Source organism: Ranitomeya imitator, chromosome 1 (assembly GCF_032444005.1).
Source record: "Ranitomeya imitator isolate aRanImi1 chromosome 1, aRanImi1.pri, whole genome shotgun sequence".
Lineage (NCBI taxonomy): Eukaryota > Metazoa > Chordata > Amphibia > Anura > Dendrobatidae > Ranitomeya > Ranitomeya imitator.
The window spans coordinates 487,358,676-487,386,114 of NC_091282.1; the positions used below are offsets into that span (position 1 = coordinate 487,358,676).

Sequence of the window (27,439 nt, forward strand, 5' to 3'; positions counted from 1 at the left end):
GTGTGTTTCCTACACATGGAAGATAAGGGTTGATGATTTGGGGGGTGCTATTAACAGTTGATTTATTTTAAATCCAAGGCACACTTACCCAGCACAGATGCCACAGAATTCTGCACTATAAAACACTATGTAAGGGCTATGTAACTAAAGAAGAAAAATGGAGTGTTGTGTCAGAAAACATGGCCTCCACTGTAACTCAAACCAATTGTGAAGGTTTCAAATGAATTGGACAGCAGTGTGAAGCCAGTAAGCGCTCAGCACCTCTGGGAACTCCTTCAAGACTGTTGGAAAGCCATTCCAGATGATTACCTGATAAAACTGTTAAAAGAATGGCTAGGGTGTACAAAGCTGTCAAAGGAGGAACTTTGAGGAATCTAAAATTTTAAGACATATTTTGGTTTATTTCACAAGTGTTCTTTACTCCTTGTCTTCATATGTGTTCCTTCGAGTTTTGTTTCCTTCAATCTAAATTGTGCATATTCCATCCAATAAGAACAAAGAATGCTGTTGCATGAACAGGTGTGTCCAAACTTTGAATGGTACTTGACCCATGTAGATATTTTTCATTTTACACAATAACTTACTTTTTCCATATGAAGTCATTCGTAAATCTATATTTTTAAATTGCAGAATTCTAAACTTCGGTATAGTCTCTAGGAAAGGGAATTTACTAAAAAAGTGAATGCACAATGTAGAAAAGTAGGTTAGCGCCTACCTTATGCTCCTCTCTTAGATGGCTATCTAGTTCTTCATTTAGCTTGGTTTGGTAGTAGCACAGCTGACACTTGTAGGGCTTCAATTCATTATGCTTTTCTATGTGCTGTTGCAGGCTGTCATCACTCGAGCAGGTAAAAGTGCATTTATCACACCGAAACACAACTCCCTGCAGTTGCTTTGATAACTTGGAACGACAAACTTCTATAGGAACGACTCTCTCTTCTGCAATGAAGACATAAAGGAGACACTGAAGCAATGTACAAAACAATGACACATCAATATTCATGCCAGTTCTATTGTTTGTGGACAATGTATCCCATTCCGACAATAACTGTTACAGCGACTAAATATTTTGTGCTGTAGTGTGTATCAATTATGTCATCGTTCGGGTACCCGCAAACAAAAAGGTGGCTAAAACAACAAGAAACCTGAGGCTAGAGTAGATCTGCTGGGAAGGTTCTACTAAAACAACAGCCTTTCTGTTGAGTAGTTTGGTGGCACTGTTTATAGTTAAAAGCTATGCTGCCAATCGAAGTTTATGACCGTCCCCATATGGAGGTATTTTTCTGTTAGTCAGGCTTCTTTTATGAGATTTCATATGTGCAGAGATATTTGCCAACATCAAAGCAATCTGGAGATGCCACTTTTATGCAAAACTGGATTTATGGTAAGGGTATTAAGATTACTTGACTCATCTGACAATGTAATGGCTTATTATGTGGGCTTTCTGCCATGAACAGAGGGGTCAGAGGAACTTAAAAGGGATATTCACATCTCCAAGATCCTATCCCACTACATAGTACTTATAATAATAATATTAGCAAATTCCTCTGTAGTATAGTTCTTCTGATTTGCTATGTCACTTACCCCACGTCCAGGGCATTGCAGTAGCTTAGATATCAGTGGTTACAACAACTCATATAGTCACAGTTAGTTGCTAGTGGTCATAAACATGGATACCTAAGCTACTACAATGCCCTGCACATGGGGTAAGCGACATAGCGAATCAGGAGAACTATTCTACATTCCTAATTGGAGGTATTTGCTAATATTATTATTATTACACCTATTAAATATTGGGATAGGATCTTGGAGATGGGACTACCCCTTACAGACTGCTGTTTTCGTCAGTAAAGAGATTTAGTTAATGAGAGGACAATGCAAAATGTGCAGAAGCTCCCAATGGTTGTATATTACATCCCTAATACCATCATACGTGAAGAGACCTGTGTGAACTTCAGGATCTAGTTGGAATACTACCTATAAAATAACATGGCTTATAGGCTGAATTCACAGTGCATTATACTGTAAGCTGTATGACGGTTGTACTGTAGCACTTACGGCAGGCACATTGTGTATTTAGTGTCAGTTTTGTGTATTTATTGGTGTATAAGCCCACGGACCTCTATTCTCATGCTGGAGGCCAGAAAAGTGCCTCTTTTGCCTGTGATGGACTGGCATACGCCACAATAGTGTATTACTCTACTATGTAGAATAGCCTAATGCTGAACTAATCAATTCAGAGACATCCCGCAAAAACGCATCACATCTGCGAAACATACCTCATGTAAACTGCGTATTTGGTGCAAATTATCATTTATACACTAGCTGGAAAGAGGCAGGTGTATGAACTAGAAGTTAAACTGTCTTTGTCAACTATAACAGCCAATCAGCACACAGTTTAATTTTCCTTAAATAAAATCCACATTGTGATTGGTTGTTAACATTCTTTCGACATTGCAGTTGATTGCTGTTCCCTTTTTTCTCCTTTTGCAGCATTTATGTATGTAACAAGCCATAGCAGAAGGTCAGGCTAGTTCAAATAAGTCTCACCCACTCCCAGAAAAAAATGAAATTAGCTGCGTTATAAATATGAATTCAATGTATATATTTAGATACACACCTAAAAAAGAGGAAGCTACATCTAACAGACATTTCCTCTGAAGACTCTGTACAGACTAGGTCTGCAAGAGCTAGAGCCAGACGTTGTAAGACCTTCCCTATATGACCTTCATCAACTTTAGCTGGTTCTATAGATAGTGTTTGTCTTTTGGAGACAGCCCATTAAACTCATGTACAGTACCATGCTAAAGGACAGGTGTGTAAAAATGATGCAAAGTTTGAATCCTTTCAAAAATAGAAATATTAAGTTTATTTTTAGCAATTAACAAAATGCTAAGTGAAAAAACAAAACAAAAGAAAAATGTAAATCAAATCAACATTTGGTGTGACCATCAATTGCCTTCAAAACAGCATGAAATCATCAATTCTTCTATGTACACTAGCACAGTTTTTGAAGGAACTTGGAATGGAGTTTGTTCCAAACATCTTGGAAAACTAACCATAGATCTTCTGTGGATGGAGGCTTACGCAATTCCTTCTTTCTCTTCATGTTATCCCAGATTCAACGATGTTGAGATCAGGACTCTCTGGGGGCCATATCCTCACTTTCAGGAGCCCTTGATCTAAATTACACTGGAGATACTTCTTACTGATATTGCTGTATGTTTAGGGTTGTTGTATCTGCCTATACTTATCTACAATGAGGACACCATTAATCTTAACCAAATCCCAACTCTGTTTGCTGAAATGCTGCCTCAAAATTTGCAAGAAACCTTCACCATACTCATTGTTGTCTGCAGACTCATTAATGTACTGCTCTCCAACCCTTTGTTTAACAAACTGCCTTCTTTTTGATTGATCAGTCCAGAGCACCTGCTGCCATTTTTCTGGATTCCAGTTTCTATGTAGTTGTGCATAGTTAAGTCGCTTGGCCTTGTTTCCATGATGAAGGTATGACTTTTTTGGCCACAATTCTCACAAGACCAATTCCAGCCAAACTTCTCCGAACAGTGGATGGATATAAATAGGACGCACTATTTTTCTGCCAGGTCTGAGCTGATGGCACTGCTGGACATCTTCCGATATTGATGGGAAGTAAGGAAGATTTATCTTTCATCTGCAGCACTATATTTCTTTGGACGACTGTGTCTGCGGTTCTCAACATTGAAGAGAAGGAATATAAACTAGCTCAGCCGTGATGCATAAGCTGAGTTTCGGGAGCACAGATCCGCTGTGTCCAGGCATGTAGAATCCAAGAGAAGAAAATGTCCAGCTTCACCGAATCCTTGAAAAAAAAGGTTTCTTTATTCATGATTAAGGGAGCTTAGTCTCCAGAAACACGTTGAGATTCTTACCCATATGTTTTGTGCTGAAGTTTGTATCCTCCATGTTTAAGTTTGTGAATAAAGAAAACTTTTTTTCACGGATTTGGTGAAGCTGGACATTTTCTTCTCTTGGGTTCTCAACATAGACCATTTCTTGGTGCTTCTTCAAAAGAGCTTGAACAGAACATGTTGAAACCCCAGTCTGATTTAAAATCTTTGATAAGGGGAGTGTAATGACACTGACAATGTCACTGGCGCAGCCTAGGGAGCACTAACAGAGGGAACGGGAACGAGCACAGGGAGTAGGGGGAACAAGGCACTCAGTGCGCAAGGACTTGAGACTAAGCAGTGAGCTCAGGACCTGGAACAAAGCAGTCACGTGATAACAGGGGGGGAGTCACCTTGCATGCGGTCAGGGAAGGCAGCTGAGGGCACGGAGTACAGGGCTCAGAATGTAAACATAGTCAAAAGAGAGCCGAGGGTCAAAACCAGACAAGAGCGTGGTACCAAGGGATTAGACAGAGAGTAAACCGAGACAAGCCAAGGGGTCATAAAACCAGGAAAGACAGGGCAGTACAAGAGGGTAGGATACAGAGGCAAAAGTCAGAGGACAAACCGGGTCATACACAGCAAAAACTCACATGAACAGAGGCACGATTACAGACGGTTAACCTGGGTCAGCAACCACAAACTGAGAATAGGGAAGTATTACCGACACCAAACCCAAGAACTACCAACATTAAATAGCCACCCAAGAACCAAAGAGAAGCGGACTAGAATTAACCCTGACCTGACCAGAATGGAGGCGGAACCATCCTGTCAGAGTCATGACAGGGAGACCTTGATAATAAAGTATAACTACCTTGAATCTTGTTGCTGTGCTCAGTCCTGCCATTCTGAATGACCTGTGACATGAAATGTTCTACCACAACCTCGCCTTTGTAACAGAGCTTGACTGTTCGTCGCACAGTTTTAAACCTCTCACACATCTGTTTCTGATAAGGACTATGTTTCAACCTTCATGTGCAAATGATGATCATAACCACCCCTTATATAATTGATTACTCATACACATGACTATAATCCTACAAAATCCTTGACTTTGTGCAAGTGTACCTAGAAGAATTAATGCGCTTTTGAAGGCAATAGGAGAATCACAAATATTGATTTGATTTACCGTAGATTTCTCTTTTGTTCATTCACTTTGCCTTTTGTTAGCTGATTAAAATAATCTATTAACATTTCAGTTTTTGAGAGCAATCTTCATTTAAAGCATTTTTGTCCACACCTGCTTGATATTTTTGCACAGTAAGAGATATGGACTGATTTTGTGATAAATGATGTAGAGATTTACAAATATAAATGAAGTTAAAAGAACTTTTGATAGAAGTTTTGAAATATTAGCTTACATCATTCCTAGTAACTATGCTGCAGCTACACGAGTGGTCCAGCCATTTCCCTAAATGCCCTTTGTACTGTCAAATTAAATGATGTCAAATGTGGCATCGATTTACAAGAGAGTTGGATTACCTGTTTTATCTGCCTTGTACTCTTTTCAGATGGATGCAAAACAAGAAGCCACAGCTCTTAATAGGATTGCAGAGAATTAACATTGCAAAGACAGCAGTGGTGCCACAAGTACAGCACATTAGAGGACATTTGACTAAAAGCATAATTTTATAATTCACCGCATTAAACAATCATCTACTTTACATTTTCTGGCTTTTGAATTTACATGTTTGGCAACCACTTGTTTGTGATCCTATAAAAATTGCTACGTTCCTTTACTAGTAGTATTGGTCATTGTCTATATTCATGAGAGCAACTTTACCCTGTGCACATCATACAAATGCCACCTATTCATCTAAACAACTAAAAATGAAACAAAAAATTATAGTATGGTATCTAAGAGAGAATTGCCACTGAAATAAAGGCTGAAAACCTGCAAGGAGGATTTGTAGGGCAGATTCTTAATCTTTCAATTCCAAAAGCATTTTTGTAAAAATACTGTACATTTAGGTCACCAATAGAGGGAACATGGTCGAGACCGCTTTGAGGAGTTTTTAAAGGGCAATAAACAAAAAGGATTGTCTCCAGAAGCCATCACCCTATTCTGCCTGTATTAGATAGGTAAAGAAATTGACAAAAATGCTATGTTTTTTTTTTTTACCGATAATGTTTAGATCCCACCTAGAATACTCAGGTGACCCTAGAACTCTTAACAGACACAGTAGAATTGGCAATTGTTAGTAGATGTTAATTATTATGATGTATATCTGATATATATGCATGGTGGCATGTCCTGTGCCGGTGGTTGTATGATCAAATGATATACTAAGACATTTGTAAATGTTGGCAATAGAGGAGGACCTGACATCTAATTGTTTATACTGTAGAGGACGCTGTAACCCACATTCACTAGCCGAGGAATAGGAGTTGAGGGACAACCATGCCATGTCACCCACTCGCCAATGTAGCGGAGAGCGGTTCTTGCTACACTCACAGTCAGCGCATACATCGAACTCACTCCAACGTGCCGTGCCCTCAGAGAGAGGCTCCCGCTACACTAACTTGCGCGTTTGGCTCAGTTGCTTCTTCACCAACCTGTTGCCGGCCGTTCCTGCTATATTCGCCGCTCAAATTGAAGCAGGGATGTAGAGCGTGATAAGGGCAGTATCAAGGCAGGGTGGAGTGATGCATTTTCTATTACAGTCACTGTTCTGGGACAAGGTATCTACTAGTTTTATATATTTAGGAAAAGCTTGATATATTCATGTATTGTATGTTTTTTTTACTTTTAAAGCTTGAATTTAAATATTGGCACCTTGTGCGTGAAAGGTAGCATGGTGTGGTGGTACACTACAAGGTGTGTACTGAAGTTTGCTTTCTTGTTATACTAGAGTTTCTCAGTGCTGCTTAGAGAAAATACTTCTACTAATGATTTCAATAAAATATCTTCTGCAACGTTATATTTCCAGCCAGGAGAATATTTATTATGTCACGAGTATACTTTAAGTTATTAGTTTACTCAAGTAAAATATATAAGATATGAATTCATGAGAAGCAAATAATTAAGATATGCTTTCCAAAAATATGAGGTGGAATAATTAGTGAATTAACATGATTCAACATGCATCCCGGAATACATCATTTACCTCTGTGAAGGACGATATGATCTATCATGTTATGTTTATATTTGGTATGATATAGACAGAGAGGACATCGAAGATCTTTGGGCCCTTCTTCAGGACAAGTGGAATGGCCAGATTCAACATGCATAGTAAAAGCAGATCTGTGAAAGTAAGAGCAAGATATCTGGGTTACATAGTCACTAAAACTTCTCTAAACCATGTAAAAGAAGTATCCAATGTAAGTGTTACAATAACTCCAAGTTAAATTTAATATTAAGCATGTGTTCAGAGATTAAGAAATAGAGGACATTTGACCTACTATCCGAAGTGGTGAAAGATTCCTGCTCGCATAAATCTGAAATCTGATGCCTGGGCTGTATGTCTATTTCATTACATGTGTACAGAAGTAGAGAAGTGGCAAAGTACAACTTCATCCGACAGGCCAACCTTACTGGCCAGGAAATTCTGCTAACTGTAGCTAGAATCAGCTATCATTCACAACCTAAACCATATCACAAAATATAACTAGATTTCTGCAGTGCCTGTATGGCAATGGCAGTAGCTGAATCTTGACGGTCTGAAATATACACACTTTTGCCCACTTAAGTAGTGGTGGTTACATAAGCCCTAGTATGTGTTTTGCATAGTTTTGGGCAAGTGCAGACTTGCTTCTCATCTGCATATCTCATTAGAACATTGAGAGAAGCAGGAGAAACCGGCTCGTGACTATCAGTATGGAAATGGCAAACTTATGGTCGCGTGATGACAATATAGCGGAATTCTGGCATTGTGCATACTTTACACTGTCAAGATTACGCTACTGCCATTGCAATAGACGCACTGCAGAAATCTAGTTTGAGCCTGAAAGTTCCATATAATAAAAAAGCTGGAATAAAAGAAAATAGTAAAGGTAAATAGTTTGTGGCACAAATTTGCTGTTTATGGCCTTTTGGTGATTTTTTCTATAAACTGTCAGAACCCATGTATGCTTTGCATGTATGTAAACAAGAAACGCTCTGCTTGTTATCTACAAATTTAAATGTCCCTAATTCTAGAAAACATTCTGTTTACACACTATATAAATTTTATCATTTACACTGGTGAACACATTTGTACTTTTTGTTTTGTTTGTCCCCTTCCTTTTTTCTGCTAAGATAAAAGCATTATGGATGGAGAAATGTTTTAGGATGTTCCTACAAGGGACCACTGGCAGTTTTACGCATGTATTATTTACTTATCTGTGCTATAATTACTACAAATACACTACCGTCCAAAAGTTTAGGGTCACTTAGAAATTTCCTTTTTTTTTTTTTAGAAAGAAAAGCACATTTTTTTCCAATGAAGTTAACATTAAATGATTCAGAAATACACTCTATACATTGTTAATGTGGTAAATGGCTATTTTAGCTGCAAACGTCTGGTATGTAATGCAATATCTTCATAGGGGTATAGAGCCCATTTCCAAAAAACATCACTCCAGTGTTCTTATGGTACTTTGTGTTTGCTAACTGTGTAAGAAGGCTAATGGATGGTTAGAATACCCTTGAAAACCCTTGTGCAAGTATATTAGCACAGCTGAAAACAGTTTGGCTGATTAGAGAACCTATAAACCTGACCTTTCTTTGAGCTAGTTGAGAATCTGGAGCATTACATTTGCTGGTGCCATTAAACTCTCAAAATGGCCAGAAAAAAAGAACTTTCACGTAAAACTCGACAGTCAATTCTTGTTCTTACAAGTGAAGGCTATTCCATGCGAGAAATTGCCCAGAAACTGTAGATTTCCTACAACGGTGTGTACTACTCCCTTCAGAGGAGAGCACAAACATACTCTAACCAGAGTAGAAAGAGAAGTGGGAGGCCCGCTGCACAACTGAGCAACAAGACAAGTCCATTTGAGTCTGTAGTTTGAGAAATCGACGCCTCACAGGTCTTCAACTGGTAGCTTCATAAAAGGGAATCTGTCACCCCAAAATTCGCCTATAAGCTAAGGCCACCGGCATCAGGGGCTTATCTACAGCATTCTGTAATGCTGTAGATAAGCCCCCGATGTCACCTGAAAAATAAGAAAGACAGGTTATATTATACTCACCCAGGGGCTGTCCCGTGGTGGTCCGGTCCAATTGGCGTCGCGGTCCGGGTCCAGTGCCTCCCATCTTCATATGATGACATCCTCTTTTTTGCTTCCTGCCGCGGCTCATCATCGTATGAATATCGGAGGCGCTTGACACGGACTGCGACGCCCATCGGACCGGACCGCACTGGGACCGCCCCTTTGTCAGTATAATATAACCTGTCTTTCTTATCTTTCAGATGACATCGGGGGCTTATCTACAGCATTCCAGAATGCTGTAGATAAGCCCCTGATGCCAGTGGCCTTAGCTTATTGGCGAATTTTGGGGTGACAGATTCCCTTTAAATAGTACACACAAAACGCCAGTGTTAGCATCTACAGTGAAGAGGCGACTTCAGGATGCTGGCCTTCAGGGCAGAGTGGCAAAGAAAAAGCCATATCTGAGACTGGCTAATAAAAGGAAAAGATTAATATGGGCAAAAGAACACAGACATTGGGCAGATGAAAATTGGAAAAAGGTGTTATGGACAGATAAATCCAAGTTTGAGGTGTTTGGATCACACAGAAGAACATTTGTGAGACGCAGAACAACTAAAAAGACGCTGGAAGAGTGCCTGACACCATCTGTCAAGCATGGTGGTGGTAATGTGATGGTCTAGGGTTGCTTTGCTGCTGGTAAAGTGGGAGATTTATACAAGGTAAAAGGGATTTTGAATAAGGAAGGCTACCATTCCATTTTCTCATGTACAGCACCATGGAATCAATGGTGCTATATAAATAAATAATAATAATAATAATTTTGCAATGCCATGCCATACCCCGTGGACAGCGCTTGATTGGAGCCAATTTCATCCTACAACAGGACAATGACCCAACGCACACCTCAAAATTATGCAAGAACTATTTAGGGAAGAAATATCAAACAATAGAACCACAACGGAAGCTTAGATGCCAATAAAAAACTAAATTTTATTAATAGTACAATTAAAAATTCTATTAGAGTCCAATTACAGTCAGTGGAGATACATGAGACAGAATTATACTGTCTGCTGAGGAAAATACATACAATACCTAATATAAATCATATGATCCCAAATAAATACATATAAAATCCACAGGAATCAATAAAGCATGAGTGTTACACAGTACATCTATATATAAAGGCCATAAGTGTGCCATAAAAGGAGAAATGCCTAAGGGATATGAGCTGGATTAATATGCCTACAAGAGCAATGGCTGCTGACAAATGTCACAGATACCAAGGGTTAAATCAAATGTATGTTGGCAGACAAAGCTAGCCTAACACATAAGGTGTATGAACCTAAAAAATCCCTGAATAATACTACTGTATCTATTCACATAATAGCCAAAAAGTGCATGTTGTGCAAAAGTGCAAATATATATCCACAGGGGTCAATAAGGCATGAGTGTTACACAGTACATCTATATTATAAGGACCATAAGTGTGCCATAGAAAAAGAAAAAGAAATGCCTAAGGGGATATGGGCTGAATAAATATGCCTAAGAGAGCAATGGCTACTGAAGAGTGTCACAGATACCAAGGGTTAAATAAAGTGTATATTGGCAGACAAAGCTAGCCTAACACATAAGGTATATGAACCTAAAGGATCTCTGAATGATACAGCTATATCTATATAGTCTCCAAACTATCCCCCTGGACGAAGCTTAACCGCGAAACGCGCGTCGGGATCCATCTACTGGTCTGCTGCTATAGGTAAATACATTCCTACCTCCATTTATGCCTTTGCACTTTAGCACAGCATGCATGTTTTGGCTACTATGTGAATAGATATAGCTGTATCATTCAGAGATCCTTTAGGTTCATATACCTTATGTGTTAGGCTAGCTTTGTCTGCCAATATACACTTTATTTAACCCTTGGTATCTGTGACACTCTTCAGTAGCCATTGCTCTCTTAGGCATATTTATTCAGCCCATATCCCCTTAGGCATTTCTTTTTCTTTTTCTATGGCACACTTATGGTCCTTATAATATAGATGTACTGTGTAACACTCATGCCTTATTGACCCCTGTGGATATATATTTGCACTTTTGCACAACATGCACTTTTTGGCTACTATGTGAATAGATACAGTAGTATTATTCAGGGATTTTTTAGGTTCATACACCTTATGTGTTAGGCTAGCTTTGTCTGCCAACATACATTTGATTTAACCCTTGGTATCTGTGACATTTGTCAGCAGCCATTGCTCTTGTAGGCATATTAATCCAGCTCATATCCCTTAGGCATTTCTCCTTTTATGGCACACTTATGGCCTTTATATATAGATGTACTGTGTAACACTCATGCTTTATTGATTCCTGTGGATTTTATATGTATTTATTTGGGATCATATGATTTATATTAGGTATTGTATGTATTTTCCTCAGCAGACAGTATAATTCTGTCTCATGTATCTCCACTGACTGTAATTGGACTCTAATAGAATTTTTAATTGTACTATTAATAAAATTTAGTTTTTTATTGGCATCTAAGCTTCCGTTGTGGTTCTATTGTTTGATATTTCTTCCCTAAATAGTTCTTGCATAATTTTGAGGTGTGCTTTGGGTCATTGTCCTGTTGTAGGATGAAATTGGCTCCAATCAAGCGCTGTCCACGGGGTATGGCATGGCATTGCAAAATTATTATTATTATTATTTATTTATATAGCACCATTGATTCCATGGTGCTGTACATGAGAAAATGGAATGGTAGCCTTCCTTATTCAAAATCCCTTTTACCTTGTATAAATCTCCCACTTTACCAGCACCAAAGCAACCCTAGACCATCACATTACCACCACCATGCTTGACAGATGGTGTCAGGCACTCTTCCAGCGTCTTTTTAGTTGTTCTGCGTCTCACAAATGTTCTTCTGTGTGATCCAAACACCTCAAACTTGGATTTATCTGTCCATAACACCTTTTTCCAATTTTCATCTGCCCAATGTCTGTGTTCTTTTGCCCATATTAATCTTTTCCTTTTATTAGCCAGTCTCAGATATGGCTTTTTCTTTGCCACTCTGCCCTGAAGGCCAGCATTCCGGAGTCGCCTCTTCACTGTAGATGCTAACACTGGCGTTTTGTGTGTACTATTTAAAGGGAATCTGTCACCCCAAAATTCGCCTATAAGCTAAGGCCACTGGCATCAGGGGCTTATCTACAGCATTCTGGAATGCTGTAGATAAGCCCCCGATGTCATCTGAAAGATAAGAAAGACAGGTTATATTATACTGACAAAGGGGCGGTCCCAGTGCGGTCCGGTCCGATGGGCGTCGCAGTCCGTGTCAAGCCCCTCCGATATTCATACGATGATGAGCCGCGGCAGGAAGCAAAAAAGAGGATGTCATCATATGAAGATGGGAGGCACTGGACCCAGACCGCGACGCCAATTGGACCGGACCACCACGGGACAGCCCCTGGGTGAGTATAATATAACCTGTCTTTCTTATTTTTCAGGTGACATCGGGGGCTTATCTACAGCATTACAGAATGCTGTAGATAAGCCCCTGATGCCGGTGGCCTTAGCTTATAGGCGAATTTTGGGGTGACAGATTCCCTTTTATGAAGCTACCAGTTGAAGACCTGTGAGGCGTCGATTTCTCAAACTACGGACTCAAATGTACTTGTCTTGTTGCTCAGTTGTGCAGCGGGCCTCCCACTTCTCTTTCTACTCTGGTTAGAGTATGTTTGTGCTCTCCTCTGAAGGGAGTAGTACACACCGTTGTAGGAAATCTACAGTTTCTGGGCAATTTCTCGCATGGAATAGCCTTCACTTGTAAGAACAAGAATTGACTGTCGAGTTTTATGTGAAAGTTCTTTTTTTCTTGCCATTTTGAGAGTTTAATGGCACCAGCAAATGTAATGCTCCAGATTCTCAACTAGCTCAAAGAATCGGCATCTAAGCTTCCGTTGTGGTTCTATTGTTTGATATTTGTTGAAATTTGGGAGTGCTTTATTTTTAGGCTATTGCTTTGGATAATATTTAGGGAAGAAGCAGGCAGCTGGTATTCTATCTGTAATGAAGTGGCCAGCGGATCACCAGATCTCAACCCCATTGAGCTGTTGTGGGAGCAGCTTGACCGTATGGTACGCAAAAGTGCCCATCAAGCCAAACCACCTTGTGGGAGGGGCTTCTGGAAGCATGGGGTGAAATTTCTCCAGATTACCTCAGCAAATTAACTGCTAGAATGCCAAAGGTCTGCAATGCTGTAATTGCTGCAAAGGGAGAATTCTTTGACAAAGCAAAGTTTGAAGGAGAAAATTATTATTTCAAATAAAAATCTTTTTTTCTAACCTTGTCAATGTCTGGACTAGATTTTAAATTCATTTGGCAACTCATTTGATTAATAAAAGTATGAGTTTTCATGGAAAACACAAAATTGTCTGGGTGACTCTAAACTTTTGAACGGTACTGTAGATCATATGCAGTGGAACCCCTCTAAAAGAACAGCTCATTGATGAGAACATCCCTTTATCCAAACCAGACTTCCTGCGACAGTGACAAATTTAAAATGGACTTTTTGGCATTCCTAACATGTCTATTCTGATAAATACTTGTATTCTCCATAAAATAATAATGCTACAACAACTTTTCCCAACATTCTGGATCATACTGTTACTCCGTTATTTCTACTAAAATATCATGGCAACTTAGTGTTAGGCATTGTGCACACGTTGAAATTTTGCCAATTTTTTGTGCAGATTTGTCACAAACCCTGAAAGGTATTCTGACGCCAGCAAAGTGAATGAGAATCCTGAAATGTCATGCACACATTGCTTATTTGTGACTTGCAGATTTGGTGCAGTTTCAAATCAATTCTTTTTTTTCCACCCACTGACTTCAATGAAATCAATCAAAAATGCTACAAAAACGTAGGTATAAAAATTATTGCTTATTTCTAGTGTTGTTTTGCACGTGTTTTTAGACAGCAATGAATGCTATAGAAATAGATAATAATAACCTATTTGGGCCTCACTGTCAATATGAGAGTCAAATGTCCCCCGTGTGTCCCTGGGGCACATTCATGTGGTAACTATTCTCCTGCATTGTTTTCCATTAAACATATCATGGTTATTTGTTGTAGTTATTTGAGTTTGCACCTTGATCTACTCATTTCTTTGCACTGGCTAAATTCTCCTTTATACTCTCACACCTTGTAGCATTATTTGCACACACCCTATTGACTTTCTTTTGCTTCTATATATACATGGTATATCTATTTACTCTATGCATCACACTACCATTCATTATTTAAATGGTATTTATATTATATGTGTGTAAACATATACGTTTTATATTTGCAACTAATGTGGTGGGTCAGTTATCTGCTTCCTACACATACCCCTATTTTGTATTTTTAAATGGTGTTAATATGTATATCCCTTTGAAATAATGTGTTGTAAAGGATTTTCACATTAATCATTGGAGAAGAGAGACTCCTTTTTTTGTCTGATCAATAGAGATAATAGCGAGACATAGCTAATGAATATTAATAGATAGAGACAAACCTATAGACAGACATATAAAGAGCGTGAGACATAGACATTCGGACATATAGAGTGACAGGCATATAATTGCACAACCCCTCAACATATTATAACATTTCACCCAGTAGAGCTTATTGGACAGTTTTTTTTATTAAATAAACAAATGAAAAAAACGATGTGGGGTCTCCCCTATTTTTGATAACCAGTAAAGGTAAAGTAGACTGCTAAAGACTGATATTATAAGGCTGAGAAGGTCCATGGTTATTGGGCCCTTCCTAACCCAAAAATACCAGCCTCCAGACACCTGAGAAGTTGCCCCATTAGATGCACCCATAAAAACACACACAAAAAACTTTAATTAAAATAAAAAAAACACTCCCCCACACATTCCCTGGTTCACCAATTTATTTAAACAAAAAAGCCATGCAGGATTCCTTAGACTATGATGGACCTGGCTTTAAAAAAAAAAAAACAATTCTGAGCCAGAGAATGTGTTGGGGAGTGGATTTCAAATAAAGTTTTTTGTTGTGTGTTTTTGTATTTTTAATTACTGGGGTTGCAATGGGGGTATCTGATAGACACCTCTCTATTACTAACACCAGTCATTGTTAGCTGTGATTTTGGACAATTCCCATTCACGAAGTACTAGAATTGGCGCATCTCATATGATGCTCTACTCCTGGGGTGGCTGAGAGCTGGTATTTTTAGGCTAGGAAGGACACAATAACAATTGACCTTCCCAGCCTTATATCAGCCCCCAGTGGTGTGCTTTACCTTTGCTGGTTATTGAAAATAGGGGGGAACCCCAAGTTGTTTTCTTTTTTCATTTATTTATTTAATCATAAAAATCTGTCCAATAAGCTCCACAGCGTGCAATTTTTTAATATGTTGGGGGTTGTGCAATTATATGTCTGTCGATATAATATCTATTATCTGACTATTTCTATCTATTATCAGCTGTATATCATCCATTGCTTTCCAAAAAACGCTAGAAAAACACAGGTGAAAAAAGCATGTATAAACACGATAAAACCGCATGTTTTTGCCAATACTTTTTTCCTGTCAAGAGATGCGGAAATGGTGCAGAAAGTTCAGAATCCAAATACTCAATGTGTGCAGATTCCCTTACTGTCCTCCTGTCAAAGTGGTGTGCCAGGTCAATCAGTGTCAGCACTGGTCGGACACTGTCACAGTGTGCAGGGACCCCTCACTTCACCCAACTAGTAACACTCAGTTGTCAATGTATCTATATACTTCTAGTAGGAATATCAGAAGAACTACACCACATCTATAAGGAAAGATGTCGTAGAATTGTTAAAATGAAGATACAACTATTTACTAATAAAGTCATGTCAGGAAAGATGACAGATTTTAGTTCCACCATACAATGTGCATCCTGTCTTTCAGAGGACAAATCCTTTAGAAGGCAATTCTTAATGCTGTTTGCGGTAGTCGTCTCTAAGAAGTTGCAATGTAGCAGAATTAAGAAAACATATACTGTATATTGTGTCTTTACTCTATAAGCATGGGGTTAGGAAGATACTTTATCAACTTTGGACATCGGATCTAAATCATTAGGCTGCACAGATCTAATTAATAGTAGCACAAATATGACAATGCAGTGTTTTTTTTCTTACTTGTAGCATGTATAAAAAGAGCAATCTTTGCACTTAAATAGCTTCTTTCCCCCATGTTTGTCTCGATAATGACGACGAATGCTCTGGATGTAACCAGAAGAAAAGTCACAAAATTCACAGTTAAGGACAGCTTCCTCGTTTAGCTCAGGGACAGCATTGGCCACAGGAAGAGGAGTAGGACTATTGTTGCTGTTATTTCTGGCTTGAGCAGCTGACTGGTAATGATTGAGCTGCTGCTGAACATCTGGTGGCTCAAAATATGATGATTCTGGGAATGACAAAACGAAGAAGGTCAAAGATTAACTTACAAAGCTACCAGCGCAAACGCATTAACAATTACCAAACCACAAAAAAATATGGCAACGCAGTGAAAAGTCGCTTTATGCAAGTCGAATATTACCCAGAGCCTCTATGCAACTCATGAATCTTCAGGACAATAAAGTAAAATGATAGCCAATAAAAATGGCTATTATTTTGTTACATACGGCATTTATCGCTATTAAGGCTAGCAACTGTTCTTATGTGTATGATAATTACTTTGTATGAATGGACCTGGATATAAAAATATACTGCTAATTTACTAATATATGGCCACGGAGGAAGAAAAATACACTTGTGGTAATTATCACAAGATTGATTTGACTGCTCAGACATAGTACAGTTACATCCATATATATTTGGACACAAACAACATTTTTCTAATTTTGGTTATAGACATTACCACAATGAATTTTAAACAATTCAGATGCAGGTGAAGTTCAGACTTTCAGCTTTCATTTGAGGGTATCCACATTAAAATTGGATGAAGGGTTTAGGAGTTTCAGCTCCTTAACATGTGCCACCCTTTAAAAACAGGGTGGCACATGTTAAGGAGCTGAAACCCCTAAACCCTTCATCCAATTTTAATGTGGATACCCTCAAATGAAAGCTGAAAGTCTGAACTTCAACTGCATCTGAATTGTGTTGTTTAAAATTCATTGTGGTAATGTCTATAACCAAAATTAAAAAATGTTGTCTCTGTCCAAATATATATGGACGTAACTGTATATTACCATTAGTAATACCATTCATAAGGGGACGATATTTCATTACACACATGAGGCTCATGCCTAAGAACAGTAATGGAAGAAATAACGCCTGGGTTTCAAGCTATAGTGATCTTCAATCTATACTTATACACAGGAAATACAAGTACTCCAATTATTTTGCACTTATGCAGAAATCATATGATTATGATTAAAAAGGGTTTTCTGCAGCCATCAGGATAAAAAAAATACAAAATCCAATCTTACCACATAAATTTGCCCACCCTGCACCAGCTCTGCCACTCCAATGATCTCCACCGGGCTGGAAGCGATAACTTCATGACTACCTGTGACCTGACCGCTGAAGTCACTGAGGTTTTGCACGATTTCGTGGCTGGTGGTTGGGATGTCATGATTTCCACTTCCCCAGAAATTAATGGTAAGTATCGCAACTTGACTTGATTTCGGTGGTAAATATAGCTTCTTTTTTAATCCGTATGGATTCTCATTGTTTGTTTGTTTTTTAATTACAAACTCCTCCCATCGATGCCCTATCTGTATCAACTCATGCTATAAAGTATGACTCCTAACCCAGACTATATTAACAGATTTTTTTTCATTAAATATTATACATAATGGCCATCTTCTTGCGACTATCCACAAAATGTCAATTTTTTCAATGCAATTTTGATGAATTTTGTGCAATAAATTAACTGATATACCAAAGAAGTTCTTGTCTAAACCTAGGGTGTGGGTTAGTCTACAAGTCTGCATGTAAAAATGATATCTTATTGACTACTCTCTGGAAAATGGCTAAACCAAGAGAATTTCCAGTTCTGAACAATCAGGTTCTTACATGCCAGCAAACATGTATTGGCTCACTATTTCCTTGCCTGAACGTCCTTTATTGCAGTTCTATGCAATCCTGTATTGTAATCATTTAGATCTGACCTTCATAAAAATGCTGTTTGCTTAGGCTGCTTATGGCGATAATAAAATAGCTTTCACCAGCACATTACTAAGCTTTCTATCATTTATTGTTATGCAAGATCTAGAATTACCTGTGAGTAAAGTGCTTCTAACACTAAGATGAGTTAATTCTTCTCCATGCAAATGTCTTATTTATATGGCACAATCTAGACTTCCCACTACATTAAGGACAAATGTACGACTGGTACTTGCTGTCCACAAAGAGCTGCTCTTGGAGTCCGACATAAGTGTACTCAGATAAACATATAAACCCTTTGTAGTTTATATACGCCTAATTTACATACATATTTACCTAGTAAGAATGAGTTACATAAGGCATTATAGTCCAAAGCTGCATTAACAATTCTACGGGCCTTTACACTGAAATCTCCAAGCATCTCCTAGCAGAAATGTAAATGGAGCTGTGCGCCGTAATACAGATGTAATTGGCGATCAGCACAGAATAAATAATTCAATACATTTATTTTACTCACTTATATAGCGCTATATAAGTTACATTATCATATTTATTATACAGACATTATCATTACTGTCCCCATTGGGGCTCACAATCTAGATTCCCTATCAGTATGTCTTTGAAATGTGGGAGGAAACCGGAGTACCCGGAGGAAACCCACACAAACAAGGGAGAACATATGAATTCCTTGCAGATGTTGTCCTTGGTGGGATTAGACCCCAGGACCCCAGCACTGTAAGGCTGCAGTGCTATCCACTGAGCCACCGTGCTGCTTTACACATACAGTACAGACCAAAAATTTGGACACACCTTCTCATTTAAAGATTTTTCTGTATTTTCATGACTATGAAAATTGTAAATTCACACTGAAGGCATCAAAACTATGAATTAACACATGTGGAATTATATACTTAACTAAAAAGTGTGAAACAACTGAAATTATGTCTTACATAGTAACATAGTAACATAGTTAGTAAGGCCGAAAAAAGACATTTGTCCATCCAGTTCAGCCTATATTCCATCATAATAAATACCCAGATCTACGTCCTTCTACAGAACCTAATAATTGTATGATACAATATTGTTCTGCTCCAGGAAGACATCCATGCCTCTCTTGAACCCCTCGACTGAGTTCGCCATCACCACCTCCTCAGGCAAGCAATTCCAGATTCTCACTGCCCTAACAGTAAAGAATCCTCTTCTATGTTGGTGGAAAAACCTTCTCTCCTCCAGACGCAAAGAATGCCCCCTTGTGCCCGTCACCTTCCTTGGTATAAACAGATCCTCAGCGAGATATTTGTATTGTCCCCTTATATACTTATACATGGTTATTAGATCGCCCCTCAGTCGTCTTTTTTCTAGACTAAATAATCCTAATTTCGCTAATCTATCTGGGTATTGTAGTTCTCCCATCCCCTTTATTAATTTTGTTGCTCTCCTTTGTACTCTCTCTAGTTCCATTATATCCTTCCTGAGCACCGGTGCCCAAAACTGGACACAGTACTCCATGTGCGGTCTAACTAGGGATTTGTACAGAGGCAGTATAATGCTCTCATCATGTGTATCCAGACCTCTTTTAATGCACCCCATGATCCTGTTTGCCTTGGCAGCTGCTGCCTGGCACTGGCTGCTCCAGGTAAGTTTATCATTAACTAGGATCCCCAAGTCCTTCTCCCTGTCAGATTTACCCAGTGGTTTCCCGTTCAGTGTGTAATGGTGATATTGATTCCCTCTTCCCATGTGTATAACCTTACATTTATCATTGTTAAACCTCATCTGCCACCTTTCAGCCCAAGTTTCCAACTTATCCAGATCCATCTGTAGCAGAATACTATCTTCTCTTGTATTAACTGCTTTACATAGTTTTGTATCATCTGCAAATATCGATATTTTACTGTGTAAACCTTCTACCAGATCATTAATGAATATGTTGAAGAGAACAGGTCCCAATACTGACCCCTGCGGTACCCCACTGGTCACAGCGACCCAGTTAGAGACTATACCATTTATATACCATCTTATATTCTAGGTTCTTCAAAGTAGCCACCTTTTGCTTTGATGACTGCTTTGCACACTCTTGGCATAGTCTTGAAGGTGTGTCCAAACTTTTGGTCTGCACTGTACATAGGCATTACTTTTTTTATATTTAATATTAGAGATTTGCAGGACATTAGCTAGTAATCTGTGACCACTGGATGGGAGCTCTTGTGAATCTCCTTACTTCACGGTATTCCAGGCTCTTTTTTTGATTATAGCAATAATGCATACTCAAAATACAGAATTATAAGCAAAGCAGTGTGACATCACTTTATGAGAGTCCTTACCAAGTAGTCTAGAGTCCTTTCCAATCCGTGAGCTTTGCTTAGCACGTGGGCCATTAGGAAGCAGACTGCGCACTTTTGGCAACGTAAGTGCTTTTTCATGAACGCTTATTGAATGATCCTTTAACTGGCTGATTGTCATTGTTGTTACTGGGCAAAACGAGCATTTGTAGCCATGTTCACCTAAAATTAATAAGCAAGAATATTAACTGAAACTTATATAAATGGGATTCCCAAGATCTACTGTATCTAGAAAGTCGCATCTCTATTAGGTATTGTTACACTTTTTGTAATTGATTCTTTCATTTTGATGACGTGGGATCTCATTCCCTTGTGATGCTTTTCCTGTGGGACTATTTACCTTTGTGACTCTGCACATAGCAATTTATTGCACAGTGTTATTATGTATCTCTTTTATATTCTCTTGCTACTGCATTACATATTGTCTGTTCATGTGCATTGAACCTTTCTTTTTTACTGTATACTATTTGATATCACTTTAGGGATATTGTCTGTCATAACTAATAATAATAATAATCTTTATTTATATAGCGGTAACATATTCCGCAGCGCTTTACAGCATAACAGTTTCAAACACAACAGTCATAAGTAATAACATTAGCAATACAATAATTAAAGCAAAATAAGGCTACGTTCACATTTGCGTTGTGCGGCGCTGCGTCGGCGACGTAACGCACAACGCAAATATGAACGCATGCACAAACGCTGCGTTTTGCGACGCATGCGTCGCTTTTTGCATGGTTTTGGGCGCAGGAAAAACTGCATCATGCAGCGTTCCCTGCGCCCTGACGCATGCGCTGCAGCGACGCATGCATCGCAAAACGCAAATGCAACGCATGTCCATGCGCCCCCATGTTAAATATAGGGGCGCATGGCGCGTGCGTCGCCGCGGCTGCGCCCGACGCAGCCGGGAGCGGCGCAAATGTGAACGTAGCCTAAGATGACCCTGCTCCTGAGAGCTTACAATCTACAATGAGGTGCGGGAGATGCAAAGTACAGGTGTGTATTTACAATTAAGTATTTACAGTGAATGTCCAGCCATCTTCAGGGGGTGGGGGATAGATTGGGATAGTGAATGGGCTACACACACACAAACATAAAATGACTTTGATTAGGGAACGTGGTAGGCCGCTCTGAACAAATGTGTTTTGAGGGAGCGCCTAAAACTATGTAAATTGTGGATGGTCCTAATACCTTGGGGTAGAGCATTCCAGAGGATTGGCGCAGCGCGGGAGAAGTCTTGGAGTCGGGAGTGTGAGGTACGGATTAGTGCAGAGGTTAGTCAAAAGTCGTTTGCAGAGTGCAGCGGTTGGTTAGGCCGATAGACCGAAATGAGGGAGGAGATGTAAGGGGGTGCCACACTGTGGAGAGCTTTGTGGGTGAGAACAAGTACTTTGAATTGTGTCCTGTAATGAATGGGCAGCCAGTGTAACGACTGGCAAAGAGCGGACGCGTCCAAGTAACGATTAGCTAGATGGACAACCCTGGCTGCTGCATTAAGGATAGACTGGAGAGGTGAAAGTCGAGTAAGGGGAAGGCCAATTAGTAGAGCATTGCAGTAGTCCAGGCGGGAGTGGATCAGGGCGACAGTGAGGGTTTTTGTTGTTTCCATGGTGAGAAAAGGACGTATTCTAGAGATGTTCTTTAGGTGTAAGTGGCATGAGCGGGCAAGAGATTGTATATGGGAGGTGAAGGAGAGATCGGAGTCAAACATAACACCCAGACAGGTTGAGTTTCAGATAGAGAGCGGACATGATGTTGGAGACTGCAGACAGACAGTCAGTGGCGTTCTGTAGTACAGCGGGGGTAAGGTCAGGGGATGACGTGTATAGTTGTGTGTCATCAGCATAAAGATGGTACTGAAGGCCAAATCTGCTGATGGTCTGTCCAATTGGGGCTGTGTAGAGGGAGAAGAGAAGGGGCCAAGGACTGAGCCCTGAGGTACCCCAACAGTGAGAGGAAGAGGAGATGAAGTGGAGCCAGAGAACAGAACACTGAAAGAGCGGTCAGAAAGAGAGGAGGAGAACCAGGAGAGAGCAGTGTCCTTAATGCCTAGTGACTGGAGTCTAGAGAGTAGGAGAGGGAGGTCAAGAGTGTCGAAAGCTGCAGAAAGGTCGAGAAGAATGAGCAGAGAGTGGTCACCATTACATTTTGCTGTCAGAAGGTCATTGATCACTTTGATGAATGCCGTTTCTGTCGAATGTAGGGGCGGAAACTGGACTGTGAAGGGTCTAGGAGGGAATGAGTGGAGAGGTAACGGGTAAGGCGGGAGTAGACGAGGCGCTCCAAGAGTTTAGAGATGAAGGGGAGATTGGAAACTGGTCAGTAGTTGTTTGTGCATGATGGGTCGAGGGCGGGTTTCTTTAGTAATGGAGTATTGATAGTGTTTGAAGGAGGAGGGGAAAATGCTAGAGGAGAGGGAGAGATTAACCCCTTTCTGACATTAGACGTACTATCCCGTCGAGGTGGGGTGGGCCCCTATGACCACCGACGGGATAGCACGTCATATGCGATCGGCAGCGCTCACGGGGGAAGCGCCGCCGATCGCGGCCGGGTGTCAGCTGTTTATCGCACCTGACATTCGGCACTATGTGCCAGGAGCGGTCACGGACCGCCCCGGCACATTAACCCCTGGCACACCGCGATCAAAGATGATCGCGATGTGCCGGCGGTATAGGGAAGCTTCCCGCAGGGAGGGGACTGCCTGCGGGCTTCCCTGAGCCCCCCGCAGCAACGCAATGTGATCGCGTTGCTGCGAGGGTCTTACCTCCCTCCCTGCCTGCTCCAGCCCCGGATCCAAGATGGCCGCGGATCCGGGTCCTGCAGGGAGGGAGGTGGCTTCACAGAGCCTGCTCAGAGCAGGCACTGTGAAGCCTGCAGCACTGTAAGTCAGATCAGTGATCTGACAGAGTGCTATGCAAACTGTCAGATCATTGATCTGTGATGTCCCCCCCTGGGACAAAATAAAAAAGTTAAAAAAAAAATTTCCAAATGTGTAAAAAAAAATAAAAAAAAATATTCCTTAATAATGAAAAAAAAAATATTATTCCCATAAATACAATTCTTCATCTAAATAAAAAAAAACAAAACAATAAAAGTACACATATTTAGTATCGCCGCGTCCGTAACGACCCAACCCATAAAACTGGCCCACTAGTTAACCCCTTCAGTAAACACAGTAAGAAAAAAAAAAAAAAACGAGGCAAAAAACAACGCTTTATTATCATACCGCCGAACAAAAAGTGGAATAACACGCGATCAAAAAGACAGATATAAATAACCATGGTACCGCTGAAAACGTCATCTTGTCCCGCAAAAAACGAGCCACCATACAGCATCATCAGCAAAAAAATAAAAAAGTTATAGTCCTGATAATAAATTGATGCAAAAATAATAATTTTTTCTGTAAAATACCGTAGTTTTTATTGTATAAAAGCGACAAAACATAAAAAAATTATATAAATGAGGTGTCGCTGTAATTGTACTGACCCGAAGAATAAAACTGTTTTATCAATTTTACCAAACGCGGAACGGTATAAACGCCTCCCCAAAAAGAAATTCATGAATAGCTGGTTTTTGGTCATTCTGTCTCACAAAAATCGGAATAAAAAGCGATCAAAAAATGTCACGTGACCGAAAATGTTGCCAATGAAAACATCAATTCGTCCCGCAAAAAACAAGACCTCACATGACTCTGTGGACCAAAATATGGAAAAATTATAGCTCTCAAAATGTGGTAACGCAAAAAATATTTTTTGCAATAAAAAGCGTCTTTCAGTGTGTGACGGCTGCCAATCAAAAAAATCCGCTAAAAAACTCGCTATAAAAGTAAATCAAACCCCCCTTCATCACCCCCTTAGTTAGGGAAAAATTAAAAAAATGTATTTATTTCCATTTTCCCATTAGGGCTAGGGTTAGGGCTAGGGTTTGGGCTAGGGTTAGGGTTAGGGTTGGGGCTACAGTTATGGTTGGGGCTAAAGTTAGGGTTAGGGTTTAGATTACATTTACAGTTGGGAATAGGGTTGGGATTGGGGTTAGGGGTGTGTCAGGGTTAGAGGTGTGGTTAGGGTTACTGTTGGAATTAGGGTTAGGGGTGTGTTTGGATTAGGGTTTCAGTTATAATTGGGGGGTTTCCACTGTTTAGGCACATCAGGGGCTCTCCAAACACGACATGGCGTCCGATCTCAATTCCAGCCAATTCTGCGTTGAAAAAGTAAAACAGTGCTCCTTCCCTTCCGAGCTCTCCCGTGTGCCCAAACAGGGGTTTACCCCAACATATGGGGTATCAGCGTACTCAGGACAAATAGGACAACAACTTTTGGGGTCCAATTTCTCCTGTTACCTTTGGGAAAATACAAAACTGGGGGCTAAAAAATAATTTTTGTGGGAAAAAATTTTTGTTTTATTTTTACGGCTCTGCATTATAAACTTCTGTGAAGCCCTTGGTGGGTCAAAGCGCTCACCACACATCTAGATAAGTTCCTTAGGGGGTCTACTTTCCAAAATGGTGTCACTTGTGGGGGGTTTCTACTGTTTAGGTACATTAGGGGCTCTGCAAATGCAATGTGACACCTGCAGACCATTCCAGCTAAGTCTGCATTCCAAATGGAGCTCCTTCCCTTCCGAGCCCTCCCATGCACCCAAACAGTGGTTCCCCCACATATTGTGTATAATCGCACTCAGGACAAATTGGACAACAAATTTTGGGGTCCAATTTCTCCTGTTATCCTCGGGAAAATACAAAACTGGGGGCTAAAAAAATAATTGTGGGAAAAATTTTTTGTTTTATTTTTACGGCTCTGCATTATAAACTTCTGTGAAGCCCTTGGTGGGTCAAAGCGCTCACCACACATCTAGATAAGTTCCTTAGGGGGTCTACTTTCCAAAATGGTGTCACTTGTGGGGGGTTTCAATGTTTAGGCACATCAGTGGCTCTCTAAACGCAACATGGCGTCCCATCTCAATTCCTGTCAATTTTGCATTGAAAAGTCAAACGGCGCTCCTTCCCTTCCGAGCTCTCCCATGTGCCCAAACAGTGGTTTACCCCCACATATGGGGTATCAGCGTACTCAGGACAAATTGTACAACAACTTTTGCGGTCCAATTTCTTCTCTTACCCTTAGGAAAATAAAACATTGGGGGCAAAAATATAATTTTTGTGAAAAAATATGATTTTTTATTTTTACGGTTCTGCATTATAAACTTCTGTGAAGCACTTGGTGGGTCAAAGTGCTCACCACACCTCTAGATAAGTTCCCTAGGGGGTCTACTTTCCAAAATGGTGTCACTTGTGGGGGGTTTCAATGTTTAGGCACATCAGGGGCTCTCCAAACGCAACATGGTGTCCCATCTCGATTCCAGTCAATTTTGCATTGAAAAGTCAAATGGCGCTCCTTCGCTTCCGAGCTCTGTCATGCGCCCAAACAGTGGTTTACCCCCACATATGGAGTATCGGTGTACTCAGGACAAATTGTACAACAACTTTTGGGGTCCATTTTCTCCTGTTACCCTTGGTAAAATAAAACAAATTGGAGCTGAAGTAAATTTTTTGTGAAAAAAAGTTAAATGTTCATATTTATTTAAACATTCCAAAAATTCCTGTGAAGCACCAGAAGGGTTAATAAACTTCTTGAATATGGTTTTGAGCACCATGAGGGGTGCAGTTTTTAGAATGGTGTCACACTTGGGTATTTTCTATCATATAGACCCCTCAAAATGACTTCAAATGAGATGTGGCCCCCCCAAAAAAATGGTGTTGTAAAAATGAGAAATTGCTGGTCAACTTTTAACCCTTATAACTCCCTAACAAAAAAAAATTTTGGTTCCAAAATTGTGCTTATGTAAAGTAGACATGTGGGAAATATTACTTATTAAGTATTTTGTGTGACATATCTCTGTGATTTAATTGCATAAAAATTCAAAGTTGGAAAATTGCGAAATTTTCATAATTTTCGCCAAATTTCTGTTTTTTTCACAAATAAACGCTGGTACTTTCAAAGAATTTTTACCACTATCATGAAGTACAATATGTCACGAGAAAACAATGTCAGAATCACTGGGATCCGTTGAAGCGTTCCAGAGTTATAACCTCATAAAGGGACAGTGGTCAGAATTGTAAAAATTGGCCCGGTCATTAATGTGCAAACCACCCTTGGGGGTAAAGGGGTCAAAGATTGTAGTTAGGTGAATTGTGACGACTTGAGAGACTGGAGGAGATGTGAGGGAATGGGGTCGGTAATGCATGTAGTCGGACGAGAAGAAGAGAGGAGCCTGGAGACTTCTTCTTCTGTGATGGGATCGAATGTGGAGAGTGAGCCAGGGGAAATGCAGGGAGGGATGGGAGTTGCTGCGCTTGGTATCTGGGAGCGGGTTTCCTGATGGATGTTATCTATTTTCTCTATAAAGTGGGACGCCAGGTCATCAGCACAAATGTCTGTGATAGGGGCTTGTGCTTTTGGCCTGAGGAGGGAGTGAAAGGTGTCAAAAAGTTTCTTGGGGTTGTTAGATAGAGAGGAGATCAGAGTGGTGAAGTAGGTCTATTTGGCGAGGTGAAGGGCAGAGTTATAGGTTTTTAACATAAATTTGAAGTGTATGAAGTCTTCTGGTGTGCGAGTTTTCCTTCATAAGCGTTTAACACTCATAGAGCATCGCTGGAGAAATCGGGTTTGCGATGTGAGCCAGGGCTGTTTTACTCTGTGCTTGGAGGTTCTGAGGGTGAGGGGCGCTACGTGGTCCAGGGTGCTTCTAAGAGTGTCATTGTAGTGATGTACAGCCAGATCAGGACAGGAAAAAGAGATTGGGGACAATGATGAGTGTAGGAAGTCTGAAAGTGTGTGAGGGTTGATAGCGTGTAGATTTCTGAACGTGTGATAGGTAGGAGGCTGCTGGGGTGG

At 40.1% G+C, this 27,439-nt stretch overlaps 1 protein-coding gene across 3 annotated transcripts in view; it reads right to left on the reverse strand.

The window, feature by feature from the left end:
- ZNF462 (zinc finger protein 462) overlaps positions 1-27,439 on the reverse strand; it is a 182,113-nt gene that overhangs the window by 22,798 nt on the left and 131,876 nt on the right. For all 3 annotated transcript variants that reach the window (XM_069765764.1, XM_069765774.1, XM_069765781.1), the window contains exons 7-10: positions 20,529-20,708; positions 16,234-16,501; positions 7,040-7,176; positions 716-939 (exon numbers count right to left, since the gene is read on the reverse strand). In XM_069765764.1, the coding sequence (XP_069621865.1) occupies positions 716-939; positions 7,040-7,176; positions 16,234-16,501; positions 20,529-20,708 (809 nt within the window). The remainder of the gene's footprint in view (positions 1-715; positions 940-7,039; positions 7,177-16,233; positions 16,502-20,528; positions 20,709-27,439) is intronic.